At 43.0% G+C, this 25,684-nt stretch overlaps 1 protein-coding gene across 1 annotated transcript in view; it reads right to left on the reverse strand.

Moving 5' to 3' along the window:
* The window catches only part of TRPM1 (transient receptor potential cation channel subfamily M member 1), a 73,477-nt gene that overhangs the window by 24,315 nt on the left and 23,478 nt on the right, over nucleotides 1–25,684 (reverse strand). Inside the window, 12 exon segments of the mRNA XM_014478406.2 lie at nucleotides 186–317; nucleotides 738–857; nucleotides 6,230–6,458; nucleotides 8,004–8,296; nucleotides 12,747–12,776; nucleotides 13,843–13,983; nucleotides 17,806–17,856; nucleotides 18,710–18,844; nucleotides 19,010–19,183; nucleotides 22,502–22,602; nucleotides 23,481–23,553; nucleotides 24,704–24,827. Coding sequence (XP_014333892.2) covers nucleotides 186–317; nucleotides 738–857; nucleotides 6,230–6,458; nucleotides 8,004–8,296; nucleotides 12,747–12,776; nucleotides 13,843–13,983; nucleotides 17,806–17,856; nucleotides 18,710–18,844; nucleotides 19,010–19,183; nucleotides 22,502–22,602; nucleotides 23,481–23,553; nucleotides 24,704–24,827 — 1,603 coding nt within the window.

A 25,684-nucleotide genomic window follows, 5' to 3' on the forward strand; every position in this document is an offset into this window, starting at 1 on the left:
TTGTATCATTTCTTTTTAGATTCTGCATATTAGGGATGTTATACAATTTAATTGAGGATCTTAGTCTCACTTGTATTTGCATAATTCATCTTAATCCATTGATTTTTTTAAGAGGACTTTTTTGAAGAAGAAGAATCATTATTCTTGATTCTCACACATCTAAAACATGCTAAGGGAGGTCTTACTGTGTAAAACCAGAACTTGACGATGGGGGCGTTGTAGAATTCACAGATCTTGGTCCCAATGGGGACACTTCGTTGCTTTTTGTGTTCGTTCTCTTCGTCCCCCTTTCTGGAGCTGGCATCTGCATTCGCATCCTGAAAACAGAGCAGAGCACATGGCAAGCAGGCTGCCAGATGGGAAACTCCCGGGACCCTAGCCCCACAATCAACAGACAGGCACCTTCCCAAATCAAGGATTATAAAAATGTTCTATATTCTTTTTCCTTTGACATATTATTGTGATTTATTAATAATTGAATTTTTCCAATGGCTAATGACAGAAAACAACAAAATTCTGTAAAGCAATTATCCTTCAATAAAAAATAAATTAAAAAAAGAGAAAAGACGTAAAAGATTTGAATAGACATTTCACCAATGAAGGTATAAGGAAAACAAATAAATACATTAACGATGTTCAACCTCAAATGTTCTGTATTCCTTCAGTGTCTAAATTCACGGCAAGAGAAATAGCAACCATTTTGAAGATGAGGGTTGATGGTCGGGGGTATCACTGACCATATTCTCCTCTTCTTTTTCTTTGCCGTCCTCATTTTCCTTGGATGTCTGATAGAAGTCATCATAGGTGCGAAAGTCCAAAAACAAGATGGTTGGGGGGAGAAGAATCCCCATGATAACCTAGGTATGATGAGAAAAGTGGATTTTTAAGCTATGAGAACTCGTGAAATTTTTCCCAGTATAGGTAAAATTTTAAATGATGAGCTTCAGCATTCCTCAGTAAGCTAGCAGCCCTGTCTCTGCTCTGATGGTCTGTGGCTTATTCGGTTTGGTACATGGATAGAACTGCAGACACTGAGAAATGTGAACAACCACACATTGTTCAAGATGAACAGCAAGCAGGATGGTGTGGAATCCTAACTTAAAAAGTGAAGATCTTATATTGAGTTTCAAAGCAGGTAATTTTTTAAAGTAAAATATAGTAAGTAAAAATTAATTAATTAGACCAAAATATTTTAAATAGAAATAACTTAGATGTAAATGTGAATATATGGGCCAAGAGTTGGAAGATGAATGTGACTCCTGAAAGAAGGATTTGTGAATGTACTTAGTGCCATTGAGCTGTATAGTTAGATAAGGCTAAAATAGTATGTTTTATATTATGTGACTTTTATCACAATAATAAAAAACATTAAAAACAAAAAAACCAAAGGTTTTCTGAAGAAGTAGGAATTCTGCCTCAAGAATGTAATATAGAAATCCTGATTTCTGTATTACAGATTCTGATTTACCAGTCCTCATTCTCAATCATGTGTGTTGATTCTATAAAATAAACAAATTGGTTCTGTTCTTCTGGGAAAATAAGAAAGAAGAACTTAACATGGGCTCAGCCTAGACAGCAAAAGCATCGCCTAACCTATAGATGGAGACCTCTGTCATTTTTTTTAAAAACACTTTTCCGTTTTTATTTTTTAATTTTTTAGCCATGCTGGGCAGCATGTGGGATTTTAGTTCTCTGGCCAGGGATCGAATCCCCAGCCCCTGTATTGGAATTGTGGAGTTTTGACCACTGGACCACTCATTCTACAGGGAAGTCCCACTCTTGCCATTTTTATCAGTGCTATGCTGTGTGTCTCCAATACTGAGCTGTTTCCAATGTTAAGTCCTAATTTTTTAAAAAAATTTCTCCTCAGCCATCCATTATTAAGAACAACACAAAGGGGCTATTTCGATCATATACTAAAAATTATATTATAAAACACTAATACTTAAAACAGTGTAGTACAGGTATATGAAGAGACCAAACAATGGAGCAGAATGGAAGAATCCAGAAAAAGATTCAAATTCACAAAGGTCATTACTTGTGAGACAAACACCACATCCAATGGGAGGAGTAAAGATGACTATTTAATGCATGGTATTGAGAATCTGTGTGATCATCTATAAAATAATTACTTTGAATCCATATCTCACACAATCACTAGAATAACTTTGTCTAGCTCAATAATTTCATGAAAGAAAATAGGGGAGGGGGATGCATAGAGAGACGATTAAACAACTAAGAATCATCACATGAGAATTCTTTCATAAATGGAGGACAAAGCCTTTCTAATGATGCTCCCGAATCAAAACACAATCAAATCAAAGATCAATAGATTTTGTACTTAAATCACAAACTTCTGCACAGCAAAAACACATCACCACCACAGTAAAAAACAACTCATGGGAAATATATTTGCAGTTCTTGACACAGGCAAAGGACGAATCTTTCTAATTAGAAAAGATCTCCTAGACATCCAGAAGGAAACTTCTAACAACCCAGCAAAAAAATGGGCAAAAGCAGTAAACTTAGGGACATTTGTATTTAGAGCAAATGGGTTCATTTTCACTCATAAGAGATATTCAGGGACTTTTTGGGTGGTCCAGTGGTTTGATCCTGGTCAGGGAACTAAGATCCCACGTGCAGCGTGGCCAAAAATAAAATAACAATAAAGAAACTGATAGCATCTTTAAAAAAGGCGGGGGCGGGGGGGGAGACATTCAAAGAAACTATGCAAAGATCTCATTTTTTACCATTAGATTGTAAAAATTCCAGTGTGTGTTCACACACCATATTGGTGGGATTGTGGGAAAACTCTCTGCACAATGGCAGGGGGGGACACTTCCACAGAAGGAAAGGCTATCAAGATCACAAGTCCATATCCCCATGGGGCCAACAGCTCCCCTTCTGAATGTTCACCTAGCAGACATGTGAGGCACAATGTGTGTCCAAAAGCAGCCATGGTGGCCATGAGGGTAGCACCCCCAGGGGTGAGTGACTTGCACTCGAGACTGGCCTGAGCTGTGACAGTCACTGTAAAGGAAAACAGGGGAAGCAGGTAAGAATGTAGGAATGTTCTCTGTCGTAATACAGAAAGAGTTCCCAGAGAAGTGGAAAAAAGGTACATAACAACGACTATGTCAACCTTTGTGAAAAAGAAAAACAGTAAGTATATTTAATTCACCATGAAAAGAAAAGACAGTATTCATATTAGCTTTACATATGGAAATATACCCAAGAAACAAATATCGGTGGTTGCCACTGGGTGGAATAGGCCACATGAGGGACAGGAGTTAGCAGAGAGACTTGTCACATTTTTAAACACTTTTATTTTTATTTTTTTGACGTGCACCATTTTCAAAGTCTTTATTGAATGTGTTACAATATTGCTTTTGTATTATGTTTTGGTTTTTGGGCCCAGAGGCATGTGGAATCTTAGCTCCTTAACCAGGGATGGAACCAGGGATTGAACCCACACTTGAAAGGTGAAGTCTTAACCACTGGACTGCCAGGGAAGTCCCATAAACAGTTTTAATTTTTTAATATGTGCATATGATATGAACAAGTCAAAGAATTAAATTTAAAAAAAAATCCTGGCTTTACAATAATTACATATTTATGTTGCAAATTAAAAATGCTTTGAAGGAAATTTGATGCTTACAAATATTTATACCTATGGATAGACATTATATCCAAAAAAAAAAGTATTAGATTAAAAAACAAAAAGGAAGAGATTGCAAAACACCCACCAAATCTCAACTTAGTACAGAAAAAGAATATAGACTATCTCATTAATGATATTTTTCCTTTTCAAAACATTTTGTACCTACTGGTTTAAATCAACATATTATTAAAATTAACTTCAGGACTTCCCAGGTGGTCCAGTGGCTAAAAATCCATGCTCCCAATGCAGGAGGCTCAGGTTTTCTCCCTGGTCAGGGAACTAGATTCCACATGCTGCAACTGAAAGGTCCCACATGCCTCAGTGAAGACTGAAGATCCTGCATGCTGAGCTAAGACCCGGTGCTGCCAAATAAACAAATAAGTTTTAAAAGTTAACTTCAGCTGTTTCTTTTTTACTTTTTACAATGTACTTGAAAAACTTTTTATAGCTATTAAAAATCTTTTTGTAATGAGAATATTTAAAGTTTAAATTTAAAGCACATATGTGCTTTATTTCTGTTGGACAGTGCTGCTGAAGACAATACAGTTTAATCTCACTCTTTAAATTCTGGCATGTTTAAAAATTACTTTTTAGTATATATATTCAACTACTTTTTGTTTTTTCAGCTGTGCCAGGTAGCATGTGGGATCTTAGATCCCGACCGGGGATTGAACCAGTGCCCTCTGCATTGGGAACCTAAAGTCTTAACCACTGGACTGCCAGGGAACATATGTACCCTGTTTGTTTATGGGTTGAAGAGCTGGAACATATGGACCTGCAGACTTGATCACAGAGTGGACTTGGGGTGCTCCTCTGCCTTTCTTATCTTCTGCCAGTTGGCAGCTGCATGCTGAGGCTGGACCAGACCTTGGTTGGGTTTTTTTTTTTTAATTTTATTGAAGTATAGTTGATTTACAATATTGGGTTTAATTTTTGCTGTACAACAAATTGACTCTGTTATACATATATTCTTTTTCATATTCTTTTCCGTCATGATTTATTACAGAATATTGAATATAGTCCCCTGAGCTATACAGTGGGACCTTGTTGCTTATACATACTATATAAACTAGTTTGCATCTCCTAATTCCAAACTCCCAATCCTTCCCTCACCCACCAGCCCATCCCCCTTGGCAACCACAAGTCTGTTCTCTATGTCTGTGAGTCTGTTTCTGGTTCATAGATATGTTCAGCATAGAGGTTCTTCAATAAACTAAAAATAAAGTTGCCAAATGATTCAGCAGGCCCACTCCTGGCCATATATCTGAACAAAACTATAATTCAAAAAGATACATGCACCCCAATGTTTGTTCATTGCAGCACTATTAACAATAGCCAGGACATGGAAGCAACATAAATATCCATCAACAAAAAAATGGATAAAGAAGATGTAGTACATATATACAATGGAATACTATTCAGCCATAAAAAAGAATGAAATAATGCCATTTACAGCAACATGAATGAACCTAGAGATTACATGGGCTGCTCTGGTGTCTCATCAGTAAAGAATCTGCCTGCAACACAGGAAACGTGGGTTCTATCCCTGGGTTGGGAAAATCCAATGGTGAAGGAAATGGCAACCTGCTCCAATATTCTTGCCTGGGAAATCCTATGGACAGAGAAACCTGGTGAGCTACAGCTGTAGCTACAGCTACAGCTACAGGGAACTATGCTCAAAAACCTATAATGGAAGAGGACATAAAAAAGGAATATGCTGCTGCTGCTGCTAAGTCGTTTCAGTGGTGTCCGACTCTGCGACCCCAGAGACGGCAGGCCACCAGGCTCCCCCGTCCCTGGGATTCTCCAGGCAAGAACACTGGAGTGGGCTGCCAAAGTACTTGCTATCATTTTATTATTATTTTTCATTGAAATATAGTTGATTTACAATGTTGTGTTAGTTTCAGGTATACAGCGAAGTGAATCAGTTATATTAGTTTCAGGTATACAATGAAGTGAATCACTTGTTGTATACCTGAAACTAACATATATATATATATATATAAAAAACTGATTCACTTCACTGTATACCTGAAACTAACATATATATATATATATATAACTGATTCACTTCGCTGTATACCTGAAACATATATATATATAACTGATTCACTTCGCTGTATACCTGAAACTAACACAACATTGTAAATCAACTATATTTCAATGAAAATAATAATAAAATGATAGCAAGTACTTTCAGAGTCATAAGGCAATCTATAGACACAGAGCTCAGGTGCCTGCCTTAGTGGTGAGTGGATGGCCAGGGGTGCACAACTCGTTAGAGTGGACTCCATGCCCACAAGCTAGTCTTGCTGCAGATTGGGCTCTGGTGTTAGACCACCCGTGTTTAGGTGCTGCCCTTCACCTTACAGCTGGGATCCTAGGTGAGTCCGTTCATCTCAAAGGTTCAGGTTCTCCATCTGTAAGGCAAGGATTGCCACAGGGTCTCCCTCCTGGGGTTGTTCAGAGTCATGGATGAAATAATCCACAGAAAGTGTTTAGCTCAGCCAGGCAGAGAGTCAGAGCCCACAGGTGTCACTTGACACTACATAGCCACGTCACAGATACCTTCAGGCCAGGGTTCTTCCTCATCCGCAGCCTCCCCATCCACATGTCCGTCAGTAGCATCTGGCTGCAGGTGTGGGCGATGAAGTCCCGGTGTTTGGCTGCCACAGCCAGTTTGAGGCAGGTCGAATTGCTCCAGTTTTTCAGCTCATACGTCAGTAGTTTCATGGCGATCTGCTCATCGTGCTTGTAGGACTGGTCCAGGAGCTCCACAGCCAGCTGGCCAAAGTCTCTGCCGAGATACAGATGGGAGCGGGTGAGGCAATGGCAGCCACACACTTTGTTAGAGAGCCGTGTCCATGGGGACATCACGGAGCCACAGGACACAGAGTCCGTGACTCCCTGTCCTCTCCCAGCAGGGAGCTCCCGGGACGTCCCCAAGGGGACAGCCAGGGGCCAGGGTCCATGCTCAGCCATGTCGGAGGCTGACTTCCAGAGGCCCCATGAGGACAAGTCGGCAGATTAATAAGTCTGGGGAGCCCTGGCTTAGAGAAAGAAGTGTGTCCACGCTTTCATGAGTGTTACCTTCAGGTGCCCCACCGAGTTCTCACAGGGAAGACAGGAGGAGAATCCCCTTATGCTGCCAGCCTGGGGAGGATCCATTCTGAACTATGCCCATAGCACTCTGTTCTTCCTAACAAAGCCTGCCCTGGGGAAAACTAGTTAACCAGAGTTCAACCTATTGATGTTTTATCAGAGCCTGACTGAGCTGAGGGTAGGGAAATACCTAGCTCCAGCCCCCTGTAGCCATCCTATCCAACTGTCCTTGGGAAGATCAAGTCCAGGGGCATAGATTCACTAAGGCTGTACTCCTCTGAATGTGTTGCCTTATGAAAATCAGTTTTGTTGTCTTTGCATTTAAATTGTATTTCCCAGAAAAAGAATCATGGACATAGAGAACACAGCAGTGATTACCAACTGGAACTGAGGAAGGGAGGGGGTGGGTAGTTGAAGTTAGCAGATGTAAGCTTTTTTATATAGGATGGATAAATAACAAGGTCCTACTATATAGCACAGGGAACTATATTCAGTATCCTATGATAAACTATAATAGAAAAGAATATAAAAAAGAATCACATATATATGTATACACTTTCTTGTACAGCAGAAATTAACACAACATTGTAAATCAGCTATATTTCAATAAAGATATACTGTCTAAAATTGTTTTTCCACAAATATCATATATTAATGCATATATGTGGAATCTAGAAAAATGGTATAGTTGATCTCATTTGCAAAGTAGAAATAGAGATACAGATATAGAGAAAAAATGTATGGATGCCAAGGAGGAAGGGAGGGTGAGATGAATCAGGAGATTGGGATTGACATATATACACAAATAGGTATAAAATAGATAACTAATGAGAACCTACTGTACAGCACAGGGAACTCTACTCAGTGCTCTATGGTGACCTGAATGGGAAGTAAATCCAAAAAAGAGGGGATACACGTATAAGTGTAACTGATTCTCTTTGCTATAAAGCAGAAAGTAACACGACATTGTGAAGCAATTATACTCCCATAAAAATTAATTAATGAAAAATTGCATTTCCATAGTTTGCACAAGAAGACAGTCAACAAAAACAATGACAGTCCAGAAATGCCTCAGAAAGACAGAAGGAAATATATTGACACAATGGACAAAGCAGAGATGAATAAGCTTTAAATGTGATGATACTTAAGTGAGAACCACATTTGCCACCCTTCCTGGAAAAGGGGTGGTTCTCAGGACAACCAGGTCTCCCTGAGCTCTACATTCCCTCCAGACACTCACTTTGAGTTGTTGTCCAGGTCCTGGGAGATGTCGTCCACCAGCTCACTCTCGGAGGACTCATGGGCCATGGACTTGTAGAGCTTGCATGCCACCAGGGCCTTGGCCATGCTCTCCTCCCCCCGCTGCCAGAGGAAGACCGCCATCTTTTGGCGTTTCATCAGCACAGCCCACACCATCAGCTCGTGGAAGGGGTACTGGAATCGACTCACGGCCGGGTCGTCCACATCAATGTCCAACTCCTCCTCCTTTTTCTTTTTCTTCTTTTTCTTCCCTTTGGCTGGCGGCTCGTCATCCTGAGGGGAGATAAACACCCTTACCGTGGTCCTGCCAGTAAAGGGTTTCAGGACCAACTGGAAGAAGGGAAACCTCGCTGTCTGCAGGAACAGAGAGACTTCTTAAGTACATCTATGTGTCCACCCATCTTATGAATTCTTTTGAAAAGGTGCACATGTTTATTATGAGAAGTAAACCATTGAAAATCAAATGAGCTGAAAAGGCATACTACTGTTTGAAGCTTATACTCCTGGGTTGGCAGGTTTGTTTGTTTGTTTGTTTCCATAAGCCTCTAAAAATTGAAGAGAAGCTGCAAAACTGAACACAAAGAAAACACTTCAATCCAAATCACCCCATGGGAGAGATAAAGCGCAAAAGTGATTTCCTGAGGGATGTCTTTAAATACCAACACTCTGAACCAGAGATTAATAGGAAAGATGTAGAAGGAGGTGGAGGAAAATTATCTTGGTTTTCTACCAATGGTTTGGGCTTTCCAGGTGGCTCAGTGGTAAAGAATCCACCTGCCAATGCAGGAGATGCAGGAGACAGGGGTTTGATCTTTGGATTGGGAAGATCCCCTGGAGGAGGAAATGGCAACTCACTCCAGTATTCTTGGTTGAAGAATCCCATGGACAGAGGAGCCTGAAGGCCTACAGTCCATGTGATCTCAAAGAATCGGACACGACTGAGTATGCACACACGTCTACCAATAGTTTAAGGAAGCAGGAGTTCTATTTTGAAAGAGATTTGTCTTCTCATGTATGTGTTATAAATGGAAGGCCAATGCTTTCCATTTCCATGGGATTATGAGGGGTCATCCTAATAATAGAGCAGAATCCTAAAGGAAGGCATTCATGACTGGAAGAACTGGTGGTGAAACATACATGTGGCATGTAATCATTCAGAAAACTAAGATCATGGCATCTGGTCCCATCACTTCATGGTAAATAGATGGGGAAACAATGGAAACAGTGACAGACTTTATTTTGGGGGGTTCCAAAATCACTGACGATGGTGACTGCAGCCATGAAATTAAAAGACACTTGCTCCTTGGAAGAAAAGCTATGACCAACCTAGACAGCCTATTAAAAAGCAGAGATATTTCTTTGCCAACAAAGGTTCATCTAGTCAAAGCTATGGTTTTTCCAGTAGTCATGTGTGGATGTGAGAGTTGACCTATAAAGAAAGCTGAGTGTGGAAGAATTGATGCTTTTGAACTGTGGTGTTGGAGAAGACTCTTGGGAGTCCCTTGGTCTGCAAGGAGATCCAACCAGTCAATCTTAAAGGAAATCAGTCCTGAATATTCATTGGAAAGACTGATGCTGAAGCTGAAACTCCAGAACTTTGGCCACCTGACTCATTTGAAAAGACCCTGATGCTGGAAAAGATTGAGGGCAGGAGGAGAAGAAAATGACAGAGGATGAAATGGTTGGATGGCATCACCGACTTGATGGACATGAGTTTGAGTAACCTCCAGGAGTTGGTGACGGACAGGGAAGTCTGGTGTGCTGCAGTCCATGGGATCGCGAAGAGTTGGACACGACTGAGTGACTAAACTGAACTGAACAGACTATTCCAGGCTGAGGACCCAGTACCCAATAGGATAACAGAAATGGATCTCTGCTTTTTTGCAAATAGCTTTCTCATCAGTGACCTTCTTTTATTCTCACAGATCCTGAGGGGTTGTTAATGTCTTCTAGTCAGTCAGATGAGGAAGTTGTGGCTTAAAGTCTGAATAATTTGCCCACATTCACATGAGGCTGGGCATGGGGTGGAAAAGGGGGTGGAGCCTGAGTCTTCAATTCTTGTGGCAAGTAGTTCATGACTAAACCAAGTTTTATAACTTCATTATGAGGTGTTCTGATATTTTTATTGAAACTATCATATCTTGCCTTGAATTTAAATGTTTTTGTTCTAATTTGTCCCAGTAAAACTGCAGTTTCAGTCATTTAGGGAATATTGAAATTAAAAAAGAAACGTAGCTTTATTTTCAAGATTATATCAAGTCAAATAAAAATCCACTAAGGACTAATGAAATATTGTAAAACAGAAAGCTTTTTTTTTTTTTGCTACACTACAAAACATTCAGGACCTTAGTTCCCTGACCAGGGATCAAACCTATGCCCCCTGCAGTGGAAGCGCAGTCCTAACCACTGGAGTCTGCCAGGGAGGTCCTGAACAGAAACCCCATTAATCCTACCTTTCCATAGTATGTTATTAAAATATGAATTGTATGCAACTTCTCATAAAATAATTTTAATATTGCTATAGACAGAAAATAACCAACAAAGGGTTCATTTCCCTAAAGTGCATGAACAGACACAAAGCAACAAATAAAAGAGAAGCAACCCAATAAAATAACAAAAGATATGAACTGGAAGTTAAGAAGAAATGAATCCATCCACAATCACAAATCACAGTAAGAGCCTCTAAACACAGCTCAGTGAGAAATTAACTTGAAAATATTAGTACATATAGAAGCAAATTGAATAATAAAATTACTAAATTTGATCTGACAGCATGCTGAAAGCGAAAGTCATTCAGTCCTGTCTGACTCTTTGTGACCCCATGGACTATACAGTCCAGGGAATTCTCCAGGCCAGAATTCTGGAGTGGGTAGTCTTTCCCTTCTCCAGGGGATTTTCCCAACCCAGGGATCGCGCCCAGGTCTCCTGCAGAGAAGTACATAATTGTGCCCAACAAACTGAGAAAATACATTTGTTTCCACACATATGAATCATTAACAAAATTCCACCTGGCATTATTCCCCAATTCTTTTGAGATTTTCAATCTCAACAAGTTCTAGATATTGGAAATCATATAGTCTACACCCAAAGAGTAATACTAGAAATCAATGAGACTAAGATAACCACAATAACAAAAGTCTGTATCTAGGCAACTTAAAATATGCTTATAAATAACTCTTGGATTAAGGAGGAAATTATAAACTGTTTAGAAATGAATATCAATAAAAGTTCTACTTACCAAAACCTGTAGGATACCATGAAAAACAATGCTCAGAGAAAAACGTATACTCTTCATGAATTTATTGAAATACAAGGAAGATTGAAAATGGGCAAACACTTTCAAATTGAGTCAATAAAAATAACACAATAACCCCATACAAAGTGTATGGAAGGAATGAATGCAAATTAAAATATATCAATAAAATATAAAACAGAAAAAAAGAAAGTTGCTGAATTAAGCAAAAATACCAATGAAATCCAAAGACAGGTATGGTTAAGAAGAAAGGGAGAAGATATAAAAAAAAAAAAAACTGGAACAAGAAATGGCACACAACTAAAGATACTGAGTAGATTGAAAAAATTAAAATATTCTGTAAAGGTTTATGGGGCTTCCCAGGTGACTCAGTAGTAAAGAATTCCCCTGCCAATGCAGGAGACATGGTTTCAATCCCTGGGTCAGGAAGACACCCTGGAGAAGAAAATGGCAACCCACTCCAGTATTCTTGTCCAGGAAATCTCATGGACAGAGGAGCCTGGCGGGCTACAGTCCATGGGATCACAAAGAGTAGGACCCAACTGAGAGACTAAACAACAACAAAGATTTACACCAGTGAACCTGAAAGTCTAGACGAAGTAAATTGTTTTCTATGAAAATATAACTGACCAAAGCTGACTCCAGAAAATAGAAAGCCTCGATGAACTCCTACTATTAAAGTTATTATTAAGGTGGTGAAAAATGGGCCTCTCACAGCAAGACTGGACAGGCTATTATATGGGAGAGTTCCACCAAGGCTTCACTCAGCAGATAAACCCTATGTGATACAACCAATCTGAGAGACTAAGGGATTATGCAACACTGACTTTCATAACCCTTCTAGTTATGCTGAAGGTCAGTGTCAACTGTGAACAAGAATCAAAACCTTCTACCCTGAATCCATACAGAAATTGGAATGCTACTTAACTCATGAGTTTATTTGAGAAGAATCTTTACAATACTCAGTCTTAATATTGTGTTATGGTGCTTCTTCTACTCATTTATGTATTTTAATGTCTAGTGATTTGTTCTTAAGTTCCCTTGTTAGGTTATTTCTGCATATTTTTGTCCCATTATGAGGAAACTTTGTTGATTTTCCTGGACTTTCTAGACACAAAATATTTTTCTGCCAATAATAATTTCCTCCTCCTTTTACATATTCTTCCTTTATTTATGTTTTCATGTCATAAAATTTCCAGAACACTTTTAAAAACCAGAGGGAATAATGATGCCAACAATAATGGGTGAGCCTGATTTATTCTTGATTTTAATAAAAGTCAGTTGGGTGGCTTTATCTTTTAAAAAAATGTCTATGACCTTTGAATATAATCTGACTAAATCATCCAAGTAAATCTTGGTGTGTGGTGAAGTGGATTTATTCATGGAAAACAAATTCAATCAATTTTATGTTAAATACAAAATGAAGAGGCTCCATGATACCATGAAACCACTAGAACAAGTCCTACTTACTTCCATTCCCAGAAGTTTGAGAGCTTTTGGCTGCATAATGAAAAGGGAGGGAAAAAAATTCAGTGGAATCAGATAACTGAAGTTACAATACTGTGAGTTGTACATTATTGATATCGCTAGTAGATTGATAATAGATTAAGTAGTACTTTGGGTAGGGAGGTTCAAGAGGAAAGGAACATATACATATACCTTTGGTGGATTAGTGTTGATATATGGCAGAAACATTGTATTGTAATATTGTAAAGCAATTAATACTGTACAACACAATATTATAAAGTAATTATCCTCCAATTAAAAATAAAATTTTAAAAGTACTTTGTATAATTAATAATGAAGGACAAACCTAAGGAAAGCATTTGTCCTTCACAGTTAATGATATAAAGTACTCTTTTATCTATTAAAATCTATTTTCCTTTCCTCTGCTTCTGTCAGTCCAGGTCAGGTGAGGAGAGAGACATGCAGACATGGGACCCCCCACCCCAGGGAGAACCAGAGAAGTTCACCCACAGAAACGCAGACACAGAGCTATGGGGCTCTGAGTGGGGCGAGAGGAGGTCTTTATGGGAGGTCTCACACATGAGCCGGGCATGAGATACACATGGGGTTTTGAAGTGGGGAGACGTGGCTGACACATTAGTAGAGTTTGTTCTGAAAGTGGTACATGGTCACCCACAACAGGGTGTGGATAATGAGGGAGAGCCTTAGACGCTTCAATCATGAGCTTGACAGTGATTCCTCAGGCACTGGGGAGCCTTGGGAGTTTGTGAGCAAGGAATGCCCCATCAGGTTCCTCATTTTGGAGGATCAGGGTGGTTCCAGTGGTAGGATGCATGGAAGAAAGCAGAGACAAAGGATCCCAGGAGGAAGACAGTTGTGGACAAAGGATGGGGAAGGCTCAAGTGCTGGGCTGTGGGCCCGATGTGTGGAGGGAAGAAATGATGCTTCACACCGAGAGGCACTGCAGGAGGATTGGAAGATGTGTGGGGGGATGGAGTGATGAGCTTGGGTTTGAACAGGCTGAGTTACTGTGGAGGTGAGCAAAGAACCATGTGTGACCCCGGGAACCACAGAAGACTGTGTGTCCACTGAGCTCTACCCTCTTGGGTCCAAACAGGTTGTTGTAGAGGGTCCGGAAGCTCTTGCGCGTGTAGTTGCAGCGGTAGGCACCACCCATGAGGTACTCCAGTACGAGCCCAATGTCTATGAGGCTGATGTGGTAGTCAGGAGGAAGGTTACCCTGTAAGGAAAGGAGCCATGTCTCAGGCCCTGCGAGAAGGTACCTGCAGCCTGGACTGCATCACACACATTGGCGTCGTGACCATCCCTGTTGGTGATGTGGGTGTTAACGGAAGCAATGGGGCATTAAACAATCTTCTATCTGTTACCACAGGATGGAGGGAGATAAGAGGGTGAACCATGTTCCAGAAAATGGGTTAAACTTCCCCATGAGATTAGTTAGAAACCCACAGGGCTATAGGGGAGAGGCCTGGGCTTGTCTGTGGGCTTGGACAGAATGACCAGTAATGTGCATTTAAACATAAAGGAAAGAGGGACCTTCCCAGTGGTCCAGAGGTTGAGACTCTGCCTTCCACCGCAGGAGGCGCCAGTTTAGTCCCTGATCTGGAAACTGAGGTCCCACATGCAACAGAGTGAGGCCAAAAAATAAAAACAAAGAATATATATACATATATATATATAAAGAATATATATGTATGTATAACTGCATCATTTTGCTGTACAGCAGAAAATAACACAACATTGTAAATCAACTATACTTCAACAAAAAATTGATTAAGGGAAAAAACCATTGAGGACAGATGGTGTAGCTGGTACAAGCCTTCCTTGATGTGAGTAGATTTGCCCTGTTGAGAAGGTGCTTTGACAGCTGCTTGTAGGGGAGAAGGTGTCTTCAGGGGCTGGTGTCCAGATTTTCTACAGAAGGTGGGCGTGAGCATATGATGGGCAGGAGGACTCTGTGAAAGGTAGGGGGAGGACGGGACACTCCTGGGACTGGGGCCTTCCTGGAGAAACCTCCACATGGTGCCCCAGGATTTTCTGAGGGACTCTGAAGTTTTCAGTAAGAACACAATCTCCCTGAGGTGGCTGGGAGTTGGTGAAGGGGCAGAGTTCTGCTGCAGAATGGATGAGGCTGTGTTAAGATGAAGGCAGGGTGTGGGCAGAAGGGAGAGGGACTGAGGGCATCCATGCACCTGTAAGCCAGTCACTCATGCCCCTGGGCAGCTGGCTGATCCAGGAGGCAGAGCTGACCCATCCATTATAAGGATGCTATGCTATGTGCTATTTCTGGCTTAGTTAACTTCCTGCAGCTGAAATGATGGCGGAAACCTGGGATCCATCCCATGGAGACTCTGTTGTTGTTATTTAGTCACTAGTCATGTTTGACTCTTTGCGACTCCATGGACTGCAGCCCACCAGGCTTCTCTGTCCATAGGATTCTCCAGGCAAGAATCCTGGAGTGGTTGCCATTTCCTTCTCCACTCACGGAGACTACACTTTTTGAATGTCCTCCTTTTGCACAGGGACCTCATCCTTCACTCAGCCTTTGCAAGTTTGTTCAGCCCTCATAGTGATACTTGATCAAGTCAGGGATTTCACATGAGGGGACAAGATACAGCTCTGCCTCTGTGAGCTTGTTGTTTGTGGCAGGGGAGGGGGTTAATGGCCAAGCCACCAAATCTCAACACAGCAGCATGTTCAGACCCCCACTCTGCCTGTGTGGGCAGGTGAGAAAGGGCTTCCTGGGGAGGGTGACACTGAGGCAGAGCAGGGGCTGCTGCAGCTGAGGGCAGAAAGCACTGCAGATATGACCATGCTCGGCCCCAAGACAGAACACATGAGCGTGTGGTGGACCGTATGGTGGGCATCTAATGGGCCCAGTGGATGCAAGTGTCTTAGATTGGAGCCTTAACTTCATGAGATGTGGGAGGCTTTCAAGTGGGGGCATCCTGTGTCTGGGGAGGGCGGGAGGAGAATGATTGAAACCACTTAGGTGAGACCCAGGTGGTTGGGTCTACACTTGAGTAGCAGTGGCTTTTGACTCTCAGCGCTTCCAAAATTAAGAAATCTGGGAAAGTGGGAAACAAGGGCATGGCAGTCCCTGGTCCCTCTTGGTTCCCAGACCCAGTGATTCTGCTCTGATCCAATGAGCATTTGTGAGATACGCTGGGACCAGGGACCCTTCGCTGCAATCCTTGCACCTGGACACACCTCTCCTTGAACAACAAAATACAAAGGAACTGTATGGGACTAAACATAATCGCATGCATGTGCAGTTGGGGCAAATTCTGGACCCAAAAGATACAAAGAGACCAAAAATTGCAACTGCCTCTTTTGAGAAGCCTGGGGCAAAATCAGGATACTGCCCTCTTCATATAGCACCATGGTTTTTCCAGTGGTCATGTATGGATGTAAGAGTTGGACTGTAAAGAAAGCTGAGCGCCAAAGAATTGATGCTTTTGAACTGTGGTGTTGGATAAGACTCTTGAGAGTCCCTTGGACTGCAAGGAGATCCAACCAGTCCATTCTAAAGGAGATCAGCCCTGAGTGTTCTTTGGAAGGAATGATGCTAAAGCTGAAACTCCAGTACTTTGGCCACCTCATGCGAAGAGTTGACTCATTGGAAAAGACTCTGATGCTGGGAGGGATTGGGGGTAGGAGGAAAAGGGGATGACAGAGGATGAAATGTCTGGATGGCATTACCGACTCGATGGATGTGAGTTTGAGTGAACTCCGGGAGATGGTGATGGACAGGGAGGCCTGGCGTGCTGCATTTCATGGGGTCGCAAAGAGTCGGACACGACTGAGCTACTGAACTGAACTGAACTGAAGAGGTGAGCAAACCACCTAAGTCACCCTTCCAGCCCAACCCTGGACACACACCTACTCTCACTCCACTGCTTAAGGAACCAGCTTGCCCTTCCTCAGGGAGCAAGCAAGGGAAACTGTTGTTTGTTCTCACTCCCCATTGCTGCAGCAAGAACCCCAATAAAGCCTCACCTGAATTCCTTGTCTGGCCTCTAGTCAATCTCTATTGATTGGGGAAGTTCAAGAAGCCAGGTTGGTAACATTTGTAGTAAAAGCCACATTCTCACATCAGTAGAATCAGATACCTGTTTGAAGTCTGACCAGTCTTTCTGGGACTCTGACTGAGGGCCCTTTTCTCCCGTTTGAGTTGTTCCCTCCTGCTCAGAACATGAACACCCATCCTGCACTCCTCATGCCAGGCATTGCGTTCTGGCCTCATGAATCATTCTATGTTAACCTGGTCTGATCCTCCAGCCTGTGGCAGACAACAGGACCCCAGAAACTCCACGACAGAACAGGGAGTAGATGGGATCCTACAAGACTGTAAGGGGTTTAGTGCTGGAAAGGACGATGGGGCCGTGAAGTGGAGGTGTCTATCACTGTCTAATGAGGAAACAGGGCCAAGAACTGTTGCATGGGACACGCAGAATGACATGAGGCCTGTCCTGCTAGGACTTCTGGAAAGAGGCACAGGGAAGGAGTGAGGGCAAATCTGAAACCTGTAGAGCATGGGGGCCCTGGGCAGCAGAGAGGAACTTGCTATCCTCCCCCACCTCCACCCCTGGCTGGGGCCAACCTACCACCAAACAGTCATTTAGCGCAAGCCAATTGTGTGTGGGATGAACACCACACTTGAAGAAGATGACATTTGAAAAAAGTAAATTCTTTTTATGGAGAGAGGAATTCATGATTTCTTATGCCTCCAATAAAATGACACCACATTTAGAAATTTTAAAATTGCTTTAGAAAATGTCTTATTGAAAGAAGTCAACAGGTAAAGGACTAGAGAACAGCAGACTGAGACTTGCCTGGTGGTCCAAGGGTTATGACACCAAACTCCCAATGCAGGGGGCACAGGTTCAATCCCCCATCAGGGAATTAGACCCCACGTGCTGCCTGGCATGCAGCCAAAAATTAAATAAATAAAACAAGTAACGTTTGAAATAGCTCATTCAAAATATATATATACATATATATATATAAACAAAAGCAAAGACAAAAAGAGAATACTGACCTTTTTTACATCCCTCACCAGCAAATGAAGTGTATTGGGTGGACCCAGTCTCTGAAAGAGAAGCATTCAGCCATATTAAATATGTTTTTCTCTTCAACTCTTAGAGCAAAATCCGACTCTATAGAATTAATGAATTTGTGAAAGCTGGGATGTCATCCACTATCAGCCTGTGTCTTTACAACACAGGACTGGTCGTGGGTAAGAAGTATCCCGCACGTTCAAAAATATGTTGAATACTGTTTATCAAATTATTTTAAAGAGAATCTCACAGGGCACCATATCGTCTTAAAAGTTCACCAAAATTTAGCAAGTAACCTCTCAGGACCACTTCTACGTCTTAAAATTTTAGAACAGGAGAGAGAATGTACATCTCAAAATTCATATGGTAAGAATACAAGCCAAGAGGATTTCATCCAAACACTGTGATTCTCATGTCAGGCGCTCCTTGTTGTGCAAACTCAGTTTTCCATTTTTATCAAAGCCTCATAAAAAGTGGTAGTCCCCAGAAACAAATGACTGCTTACCCTGGGAACTTTTCACTCTGCTAATGACTCCAGGAACTGGACTCTTCCTTTGTAGAAACTTGTCCTCATGCACCATCCCTGAGTTAATGGTACAGATGGGGTGGGGGGCTGGGTAGCCTGGCAGAGGTGGGTGAGAATGGGACCCTCGCCGAGCCCACTGGTCAGGCGAGAACACCGGCCCTTAAATGATTCATGCTTAGACACTCCATCATGTCCGACTCTTTGCAACCCCTAGGACTGTAGCCCACCAGGCTCCTCTGTCCCTGGGATTCTTCAGGCAAGAATAGCCAAGTGGGTTGCCATTTCCCTCTCTCTTCCACTAAAGCCGTGTTCTGATGGGGCCAGCTCCCCTCCACTCTCCCTCCTTCACAATCACTCACTGTGTTATAAAGCTCTTCCAGCCTCGGGATGGTGAGAAAGTGTTGCATGTTGACTCCATTTTCAATCAGGAGCTTCACAAAGTCCACACGGTCTAAGACCAGTGCGTCCAGCATGGCCTGCTCCAGAGCATTCACCTGCATGAGCCCAGGAGAGGGGCATGAGTACCTAGGGGGTGCTGGGTAGGGGCAAGTTCACAGGGCAGCTGAGGAGGCAGTGAGAACTGGACCTTCCCCTCGAGGAGGATGACTGGCTCCAAGGACCTGTGAGCCCAAGAAAGGGACCAGAGCCATCCCACCTACCCAGTTCAGCAGCTCAAGCTTCCGGGGGTCAGTTTCTTCCTCTACCTCCTCCTTCACCTTCCCTTTCTTCTTGCCTTTTCCTTTTCCTCTTCCCCCCTTGGTGGTCGCAGCGGGCGGCTTCTTCTCCTTCTCCGTGGCCTTGCTATCCGTTGGGGGTGCCAGGCTTCCCAGGGGCTGCAGTTCAAGCAGGCAGGGTTGGGAAAGGGATTAAAGCTTCCTCTTGTCCCAGGACCAGTGCCTCCCCTCTGCATGCACATGTGTGCACACACACACACACACGTCCAGGTACACAGGAGTGCACACATGCATGCACAGATACACAGGCACATACAGGTGCAAGCATGAGCACACAGACTCAGACATGCACACAGGCAACACAGGCACACATACTTGTGAGCACACACGCACACACACACACTTAGCTGTCACAGGCCAGGTTGTCTGGTGGCAAAGACCCTGATCTCGTGACCCTCTATTACTTAAATGCTTGAAGTACATTCATGTACTTTAAGTGGCTGTTTCAGTTGGTGTGTGTTTTTGTCAAAGGAAAGGGTGCTGAGAGGTAAATTCAAAGGCACCAAAAAGAAGTGTCTGTGGAAAGTGATGGAAACGAGAGAAAACAATTGTGAGGGGCCAGAGATGACAGGTGAAACCACAGATGCTTGTGTGGAGAGAAGCCTGGGCTGAGGTCTCCTGGGTGTAACTGACAGGCACATGTTTCCAGAGAAACAAGGGCCTTTGAAAGATACTACAAAAAAGGGAATTCACTCAATGAACAGTAATAAAAGAATAGATAGTCTTGATGATGAAAGGAATATGCTAAGAAGAAAAGAGAGAATCAGTTAGAAATGCAAGGGAGGGGCTTCCCAGGTGGCTCTGTGATAAAGAATCTGCCTGCCAATGTAGGAGATACAGGTTTGATCCCTCGTCCAGGAAGATCCCACATGCCGCAGAGCAACTAACCCCATGTGCCCCAACTACTGAGCCTGTGCTCACAGCCCGTCCTCCACAACAAGAGAAAGCACTGTAATGAGAAGCCTGTGCACCACAGCTAGAGAGTAGCCCCCACACGCTGCAACTAGACAAAGTCCACGTGCAGCAGTGAAGACCCAACACACTCAACAAGCCATAAATAAAAAAAATTATTCTTTAAAAAAGAAATGCAAGGGAAAGCAAACATCTATCTATTCAAATAAGGCAAGGTCCAAATTTAATTTAAATTTCGCATAATTTAAACAATGGATGGACTGTAAGAACCTTCATGCTTGTTGTGTTTTCCTTTGTAGGGCCCTGGTGACTCACCCAGGGCTACCTTTCTTTCTCTTTGAGTTCAGCTGTAATGTTAGGCTCAGCTGTGAACAATCTGTACAGAATCACAGTAAAATCTGCTGGTTTTTCCATTTTTAGAATTAACATAAAGACCTAGTATGGAGGATGGAGGAGGGCGAAATGAATAAAGATTATCGAAAGGTACAAACTCCCAGTTATAAAATAAATGCCATGGGATGTCATGTACAACATGGTGACTACAGTTGATAATTCTGTGTTGTATATTTGAAAGTTGCTAAGACAGTAGATCTTAAGAGTTCTCATCACAAGAAAAAAATTGTAACTGTGTGTGGTGACAGATGGTAATTAGATTGTAGTGATTTTATAATATACACATATTGAATCATTATATTGTATACCTAAAACTAATATGTCATATGTCAATTTATCTCAATTAAAAACAAAATATAAACAAGGACCTAATATATAGCACAGGGAACTATATTCAATGTCTTGTAATATGCATTAAATCTTCCCTGGTGGCTCAGCAGTAAAGAACCTGCCTGCCAATGCAGGAGATATGGGTTCAATTGCTGGGGCAGGAAAATTCCCTGGAGGAAGAAATGGCAACCCACCCCAGTATTCTGGCCTAAAAAATTCCATGGACAGAGGAGCCTGATGGGCTACAGTCCATGGGGTTGCAGAAAGTTGGACATGACTGAAGCCACTGAGCACACATGCACACACTGATTGCTTAAATTCTTCACACTAATTGGATAAAAGATAACTGTGAAAATGAAATGTACTTTTAAGGTACGTGCCAGACCTGTTTTGAGAAATAAGGTTTTTAAAGTTCGACATGAATCCTCTAGATATTCCAAACCCCCTTTTGAAGCAGCAGAGCCCTAATTTTGCAAACAAAAAATTTCCCCAAGTCCCAATACACAAAACCTATCAAAGAAGCTGCTTTTTTCAAAAAAAATAATTTTAAAAAATATAAGTATAGTTGATTTACAATGTTCTGCTAATTTCTGCTGCTGCTGCTAAGTCGATTCGGTTGTGTCCGGCTCTGTGTGACCCCATAGATGGCAGCCCGCCAGGCTCCTCCATCCCTGGGATTCTGCTATACAGCAAAGTGATTCAGTTATAAATATACACATATATTACATTTTAAAAATTCTTTTCCATTATGATTTATCCCAGGAGATTGAATAGAATTCCCTGTGCTGTACAGTAGGACCTTGCTGTTTATCCATCCTAGATATAACAGTTTGCATCTGCTAATCCCAAACTCCCAGTCCATCCTTCCCCTACTCCTCTCCCACTTGGTAACCACAAGTTGTAAAGAAGCTGCTTTGATTGAAGGAGCAGGAGGTTGCTGAGAGCTGTTCATCATGCTTGTTCATATCTGCACACACACACCCCCACACCACACCCAGGTACAACCACACACATACACAGATCCCACAGACATACACCGTATGCACGGTAAACCACACACCACACATCCACACATACATTTCACACCCTACACACATACTGCACATAGATACACATATACAATACACCAAACCACATCCACACATACCACACCCCAAAGTCTACACACAAAGGTCACACACACAGTCCCCTAGCCCTCTGGGGTTTCATGGAACATAGTTTAAAAATCAATGCTTTCAATGCAATCATTGTATTTCATTTTAAAGAGCAATCTTCTTTCTTCTTCTTAAAAGGGTAAAAACCCATGTTCACCAGCAATGATAAAATATTTAGTGCTCTTTATTCAAGAGCACTGGTTTGAATCTGAAGTTAGTGCCAGGAGCTCTTATTTCTTGCTGGTTCTTTGAAATGACACAGCAACATCTCCTAATAATCCTAACAACTAGACATTGTTGGTGTTAGTCGCTCAGTTGTGTCCGACTCTGCAACACCATGGACTGTAACCTGCCAGGCTCCTCTGTTCATGGGATTCTCCAGGCAAGAATACTGGAGTGGGTTGCTGTGCCCTCCTCCAGGGGATCTTCCTGATCCAGGGATCAAAACACATCTTGTGCATCGCAGGCAGATTCAGTACCATCTGAACCACCAGGGAAGCGACCAGACATTGGGTCATCAGAAACCCCAGAAGATTTTCTGAGATCCACAGCACAAGGGAGCTTGTACTAATACACCCTCTGTACAAGGTCATGACAAACAGTATAGATTGAAAACACTTAGTTTCACCGGCCAGCAGGGCCCAAAGACAAAGATCTGACTCCGAGCTATGTCCACACGGTTCCAAGCCAGCGCCAAGCTCAGCTGGTCCGGAGCCGATGCATTTGTTCCTGGAAGGCAAGAGACAGGGCAGTTCTCACCTCACGCCTGGACTGTGGAGGGCTGTGGGGGAAGGGCCTGGGTGGGGGGCAGGGGCTTCCATAGGCTGGCTCAGCATCTCACCCTTTTCTCTGGTCCCTGAGTGACTCAGTATTTTCAAAGAGCTGGCTGGGAGGAGGATGGAGGCAACCTCTTTCCATGTCAGGAAAGAGGTTTCTGTTCCCAGGAGGAACAGAGGAGGAAGCCAAGGACCCCAGTTTCCTATTCTGCAAGAGGGCAGGAGCCCTGGGGCCACCCAGACACCTGCCAGGCCAGGTCAAGGGGCTCTGCTCCTCCAGATCAAAGGGGAGCACAGTCCAGAGTACCAGCCTCTACTGCAGGGAGACCAGCTCAGTACCACCAGGAGGCTGACCCAGTGGGGACCCCTGCCCTCACTCCTCCAGCACCCTCCACTTCGCAGTGGAGGAGGGAGGTGACCCCTCAAGCAGCCAGGTGGCAGCCTATCATTAGGAGAGTCTGCGAAAATTGATGGAGCGCTGTGAGACGCAGGGATCACAAATGAAAAATCATTTCATGCTTACCCTCTCTGAGCTGAAACCTGTCATGAGCTAGCTACCAGTGGAAACTGGTTCTTAGCCATCAAGAACCAGTGGTCCATTGCTCCCTCCTCCCAGAAAAGTCCCCTCCAGAGAACCCACTTGGAGCCTCATCATGTTACCATGGCTTTAGACTACAATAACTCTAGGCAGCCTGGCCAGCTCAGGGTTCCATCCCCAGCAGACACATTTCCTGGCGGAAGGAGGTTGCAGGGGGAGGGTTTCCTGGCCAAGAGTGGGGCCTGGGGAGGCCAGCACAGAAAGGACAGGAGGGGCCATTTCTAAGAGCTCACCTTTCAGCAGGGCAGTTAAAATCGCCATCTCGATGTCTTGCTGACTCTCAGAACCCATCCTAAACACAGTGACCTGAAAATAGATTAATCGTGAAAAGACTGAGTAAAGCAAAGTGGAAATTGAGAGGGAGAATTAGAGTGTTGTTTAAAAAAGGAACCTCAGAGGCCAATGCTAATACAACCATCCCTAGAGCAAGGGGATTTTCCATCAGGGCCTTCTGATTTCCAGAAGGGACAGCATTTGGAATCCTCACTTGGACTTTATTTTATTCTTCACCCCACCTGGAGCTGAGGGAGCCCATGCAGGACATGCCTGCTGATATCTAAATGGCTACTGAAAGTGACAAAATCATCTCTACTCAGATTTGATACATTTGTAGGAAATTTGTAGATTTAGAATTTTGAAGAGTGCCTGTCTAACAAGAGTGCCTCTTCTTTATAAGAATAATTAAGGAGGTAAAAATCTTCCCTGGTGGCTCAGACTGTAAAGAATCTGCCTGCAAAGTGGGAGACCCAGGTTCTATCCCTGGGATGGGAAGATCTCCTGGAGAAGGGAACGGCAACCTATTGCAGTATTCTTGCCTGGAGAATCCCACAGACTCAGGAGCCTGGAGGGCTACAGTCATGGGGTCACAAAGAGTCAGACACAGCTGAGTGACTAACACTTTCACTTTCCCCTTGAAGGAGGCAAAGGGTAGAAAATAATGAGGGTATTTTGTAGAATTTTCTAAGCACACCTGCAAGCATGGTGTGTGTCACTCCTCAGTGCTTCATTTATTTATTTATTTATTTATTTTGCTTTTTGGCTGCACTACACAACATGTGGGATCTTAATTCCCTGACTAGGGATCGAATCCAACCAAGCCCCCTGCAGTGGAAGTATAAAGTCTTAAGCATAGAGATCACAAGGAAAGTCCCTGTGACGCCAACACTTTAAATCTCATTGATGACGTCAGCCTCAGAACTGGTGGGATGTGGCCTGAGGTGCCCTGACACACACAAGATCTGATGCATCTGTATCCCTACTCTGAGGAGAACCTGCCTGTGCTTTGCCTGCTTCCCTCACATGGACAGAATTGCCAGCTGGGTCAGGATCTGTAAACTGCCTCTTGGAAAAGCCTGAATGGAAATAGGAACAACTTCATCCTGCACACATAGGCAGCATCAGAAAGGAAACAATTCTCTCTGTGGAGCTGCCTAGAGAATCCACTCAAGACACTTACCAGTTCTTTCTTCTTCATGCACTCCATGATCATTGCAAACAGCTGATGTGATTGTGTCTTGTTGTAATTAAACGTTTTTTGGATGGTGACTATAAGTTGATCCCTGAGGGAGTCATTGATTATCCTGTTTGAAGGGGATGGGAAAAAGAAGAAAACACAGGTGAAATCCACATGAATAAATCTGTATGAGTCAGGGGTCCCCAGCTTCCAAGATCTAATAATGCCTAATGATCTGAGGTGGAGCTGATGTAATAAATAATAAAGGGAACAATCAACATGATGTGCTTGAATTATCCCAAAACCATCCCTCTGTCCCCTGTCCGTGGAAAACTGTCTTCCACAAAACTGGTCTCAGGTGCTAAAAAGGTTGAGGACTGCTGAATGTGATACTGTCTGGTATCTTTGGTTTGAAAATTAACCATTGGAGGATATTCCAGGATACCAGGATAGGAGACCAAAAGGGACCACAGTCAACAGCTGCATTTACACTTGTCCTAAATTTCAGGCTGTGTGAGTGCTTAGTCGCTAAGTTGTGTCTGACTCTTTGTGACCCCATGGACTCTAGCCCACCAGGTTCCTCTGTCCATGGGATTTCCCAAGCAAGAATACCAGAGTGGGTTGCCTTTTCCTACTCAGGGGATCTTCCTGACCCAGGAATTGAACCTGAGTCTCCTGCATTGGCAGGCAGATTCTTTACCACTGAGCCAGCTGGGAAGCCCCAAATTTCAGGCTATTAGGTTGAAAACCTTAGAAGGGAAAATGAAGTTGGGAGAGAACGCATACCCTCCCCCCACCCAAGAAAGAATCCATAAGAAACATTGCTTCTGAGAGCACCCTTACTGACCCTGGGAAGTGGGACAGGAGAGCTAGAAAAACTACCTTCTCTTATGTTTTTGGGCCGGCTAGACATACCACGATTCCTTCTGGCCCTCACAAGAGGCAGTTCAAACCCCACTCCCCTTCCTAACATGTCAGAGCTCC

Source organism: Bos mutus, chromosome 21 (genome assembly GCF_027580195.1).
Source record: "Bos mutus isolate GX-2022 chromosome 21, NWIPB_WYAK_1.1, whole genome shotgun sequence".
Taxonomy (NCBI): Eukaryota; Metazoa; Chordata; class Mammalia; order Artiodactyla; family Bovidae; genus Bos; species Bos mutus.